This window comes from Trypanosoma cruzi, genomic scaffold (genome assembly GCF_000209065.1).
Source record: "Trypanosoma cruzi strain CL Brener 1047053516931 genomic scaffold, whole genome shotgun sequence".
NCBI classification, from domain to species: Eukaryota; Euglenozoa; class Kinetoplastea; order Trypanosomatida; family Trypanosomatidae; genus Trypanosoma; species Trypanosoma cruzi.
Genome location: NW_001849458.1, coordinates 51,763 through 55,900, shown reverse-complemented (window position 1 = coordinate 55,900; position 4,138 = coordinate 51,763). Strand labels below are relative to the sequence as shown.

The 4,138-nt window shown below is 45.7% G+C and overlaps 3 protein-coding genes across 3 annotated transcripts, besides 4 other annotated features; all 3 read right to left on the bottom strand.

The window, feature by feature from the left end:
- Tc00.1047053508585.29 (serine/threonine protein phosphatase, putative) lies at positions 1 to 622 on the bottom strand (the record flags this gene model as incomplete). Its single annotated transcript, XM_798162.1, has 1 exon — positions 1 to 622. A coding segment is annotated over one exon (622 nt), but the record flags the coding sequence as incomplete, so codon positions are not given.
- Positions 1 to 4,138: a sequence feature (heterozygous, Esmeraldo-like haplotype).
- Positions 672 to 695: a microsatellite.
- Positions 1,469 to 1,534: a sequence feature (A-rich).
- Positions 1,859 to 2,770, bottom strand: Tc00.1047053508585.20 (hypothetical protein, conserved; the record flags this gene model as incomplete). The annotated part of the gene is made up of 1 exon (XM_798161.1): positions 1,859 to 2,770. The coding sequence occupies one exon, from the start codon at positions 2,768 to 2,770 to the stop codon at positions 1,859 to 1,861; it is 912 nt and encodes a 303-aa protein (XP_803254.1).
- Positions 2,844 to 2,888: a microsatellite.
- Positions 3,120 to 3,788, bottom strand: Tc00.1047053508585.10 (hypothetical protein, conserved; the record flags this gene model as incomplete). Its single annotated transcript, XM_798160.1, has 1 exon — positions 3,120 to 3,788. One exon carries the CDS (start codon positions 3,786 to 3,788, stop codon positions 3,120 to 3,122), a length of 669 nt encoding a protein of 222 aa, XP_803253.1.

Genomic DNA, 4,138 nt, shown 5'->3' with positions numbered 1-4,138 from the left:
AAAACACCATATTGTACTGCAGCCATGCACTGCTTGAAATACTCGTACAACCACCACCTACCCTCTCATCATTTCCTTCCAATTTTACACGACATTCTTGGAAAAACCCGTACATGCGAGACGTCTGTGCCTCCTCGTGATTTCCACGAAGAAGCAAAACATGAGTAGGGTACTCTATCTTTAACGCAAGCAAAAGAGTGATTACTTCAACACTGCGTGGGCCACGATCCACGTAGTCGCCCAAAAATAAAAACTTATAAACTGAGCCCAAAGGCCTACTGGGAACACAGTCCTCCTCTTGCTGCACTAACTGCATCGATAGTACGTTTTGTAAGAGGTCTGCAAACTGACCATGAATGTCGCCAACAATAATCAGGTTATCCTTTTCAGTGACATCAATATCTAGCACGACACTCTCCTTCTCCAGCACCTTCTTTGCATCCTCACAGAGGGCAATGGCCATGGGAGCACCTCCAGGGAGAGCGTCAGTAATGGGGATATTTTGCAAGAGATCTGAAATCAGTCTGGTGTATTTATTAATTGCAGGTGGAACGGTTCTTGGGGGATAAAAATAAACCGTTTCGTCATCCCAATCCCGTTGATTATCATGCATTCTGTTCATCCACAACCCTAAAAAAAAATATTTTTCTCTCTCGCTCACTCTTTCTCTATATGTATGTATGTATGTATGTATGAAGTGAATGCGTGTGTCTTCCTAGTTTTAGTTGCTGTTATGTGAACACACTTACTACTTCACCTTCGTAAGTGAAATGCAATCCTGTTACTGGCGCAAAGAAAGGGGAGAACAATAGAGAGGCGCAATCGTGTCTGCAGGGATGGCATGACAAAACCCAAATGGCAATTCAAACCCACCGCAAAGAAAAGCAGCAAGAAAAAAAAAAAAAAATCGAGGCAATAAATATTTGCAGCAATGAGCCAACAGAATGCTCAGACCGCAAAGCTGAAATTTTCAGAATCAGCATTCGCATCGACACCACGCAGCAAACAAATACATGAAAAAAGTGACAAATGTGGACATAAATGGAAGAGAAAAAAACGGGGGGGAAAAAAAAGGGTATGATGAGAGAGACCGACACGTCAACGGAAGCAACCTTTTTAAAAGAGGGAAAGGATGGAGAAGAAAAACTTTCATGATTCTTAATTTTACTACGTTTTCCTCTTTCGGCCAACTGAAGTGAAGATGACGCGTGTATTCCACGTCTACACACACACACACAGTCAGATAGAGTGATGCATATTTATATTTATATGTATATGCATGCATGCGTACATATCCCTGCCGCCGCACTGCGAGAGGGGCAGGTGAATGCCCGCAATGTAAAGAAGATCTTTTCTGTTGTTCTCCACGCAACCAAACAAGAAGAATGAAATGGTGAAACGAAAAAAAAAAAAAAAAAAGACGCACGCACAAAAAAATCGTTTGAAGAAGTTTTTAAAAAGTTGTACGTTTGTTGTTTTGTTTCGTCTTTTTTTTTTTTTTTCTTTTTTCGTTCGTGCTTTTTTACGTTTTTTTGGGAAAATTTGTTTTCACCCACGCCTTTTTTTTTTCTTCTTTCACGTCATCCCCTTGCATGCATGCATGCACGTGGATCACCTGCATTCCTCTCCTATAAAGTAAGAATTCATAAATAAACGTCATTCTGACAAGAAAAAAAAATTCCTATTGTGTGTGTGTGTTTGGGTGGGTTAGAGTTTCCCTTTTTTTTTTTCTTTCTTGTTGCTGTTCCCATTGAACCATCCACAAATAGCGGTGATCGCATTGGGTTTCTTCTCCACATGCCCATGAGGGATAAAGCTTGTGTCAGACCTGTTTGCAGAGAGGGCGTAGATCGCCAATTCATTTGACACCGTGAACTTCAGATTCCCTCTTTTTCCTGCTATTCTCATACAATAACACCCTTTTTTTATCCACCACCCCCACTGGACTTTTCCTGCCGCTCCTCACAGGCGCCAAAGCTGTTTTTCTGCTGGTGCTACATCGTCTACCAAGGTGTTTCGCATTATCGTCTTGCGAGGGCCAACTACTGGGTAGAATAAAGTCGCCCAATCTGGCAAGCGTTGTTTCCGTGTCACTGATAGGATTTGCACCACTACTAAACGGAGCGGATCCTCCCACGGGATTTAACTTTTGACTACTCACAGGCTCCTTGGAGGAAGAAACCTTCGCCATTTCCACATCCCTGGATGCGTCGGTATTCAACGGGGGAAGGAAGCCTCCAGGGAGCCCCTTCAAACGCGTATTGGGGGGTTGCGTCCGTTCTCGCGTTGCTGGTGGAGCCTCATCACGCATAGGAATGAGGGAGGGGACAATAACACGTGGTGGCACCAGTGAGGGCGGCATGACGCGACCCTGCGTGATACTGGAGAGCCCACCATCGGAGGAGTACCCAATCACACTTTCGCCGCCAGGAGAATTCGCAAGTTCTTTCCTCTGAAGCCTTGCACTAATAGCTTTCGGGGGACTGAGGGTGCGTGGTTTATCCCCCGGGTTTCCTGCAAGCCGCTCCCCCTTCAATCCACATCCACTAACATCATCGCCCGCAAACACTCCGCGCGTGACTTCAGGGGAAACAGAACTCCCGCCATCGCCTTTGCTTCGCGGCGAGGGAAAGACTGGATGAAGCAGCGGCACATATCCGCTGTCCGGTCGCACACCACGAAGAAGTAATTCCTCTTCCCACGTAATGCTTGAAACCCGCGATCCCACCCCCGCAGTAACCCCCTCTAACGTCCGTTGCTGCGCAAACATCACTTACTCGGTGGTGACAATTATCACCGCCTTCAACTGTAAAACAAACCACAACAAAATCCACAAGCGCAAAAATAATAATAATAATAATAATAATAATAATAATAATAATAATAATTGGACGTGCAAAGTTGGTTGGTGCCAGAGTCTAAGCTGAAAGGACAGCAACACGGCAAGCACAAAGAAACACCAAAAATGAAGAAGCAAACACACATCGTAAATCCCTCGGATATTCACGATCTTTTTGTTTTTGTTACCATATGTACTATACATAAGTCCTCTCACTGTGAGAAAAACAGGAAAGAATTTGGTTTAAAAGGCGCTATAGCTTGCAGCTTCTTCTTTTTTTTTAAACATCCTCCTCGTCTTCTTCCTCTTCCTCGGCCTTTGCGCGCCTTCGCGCCTCTCGGCGTTTTTCCCTCTCAATCCGTCGCTTCTCACGTCTTTTTTCGGCGTCATACTCACGCAAAAGCTCGTTTCGCCGCACCACCGCGTTTTGGAGAACAGCCTTCCATTTTCTCATGGAACTTCCCGTCGCGATAACTCGGGGAGCGTCCGCAACGTCGTCTGAAATCCTTACACATTGACCCCGGACAAAAAACATCATACATGGGGTGCTGCAGACTTCAAGGAAGGTTAGCAGTTCCATCAAATTATCATGGGCCTGCTTGTGGAGCTGCTTTTTTTGCAGCTCTGTGGGTGGTCGGTTGGTCGCAAGGAATACCGGGTCCTTTTGAAGCAGTCTCGTTATGTCCGTCTTCTCCTCGGGCACTAACGCCACGTGAAAGTAACGCACAAGGCGAGTTTGGGGCTCCTCCGAAAGGACAAAATTATTCTTCACAAAAGGCAACACGTTCGCACTAAATGGGCATAAAAATGATGTAAAAACGAGGGCACATAGGCACTCCTCCTCGGCCGCAACCGACGCTTGAAATTCCTCCATACAGCGCACGGGCACAAACCGCTTGCTCATCTCGTCCACGGAGGACTCATCACTATCTCGATCATAGTCCGACATTGTGACTGACCCCCACCGGGTATGGAGCCCTTCTTCTTATCCCTCTCTATCCGTGAGTTTTTTCTCCTTCCCGCCCTCCCTAAAGCTCTATCCTGCACCCACCCAATCCCTCTCGCAGGCCGAAGAAACCCCTTTGATGGAATGCGTCCGCCCACTTTTTCTCTCCCTTCTCCTCCCGCACAGATCATACAACCAAAAGCACAAACGCAAAAAAGAAAAAAGAAAAAATATAGAAACCCAAAAAAAAGTAGAAGCACATCGGCGTAAAAACCCTCCGTTATTTTAAGAAGCAGCCCATTGCACACGCTCCATCTCACTTTGTTGATAAATCGCCTTACGATTCATGTTTA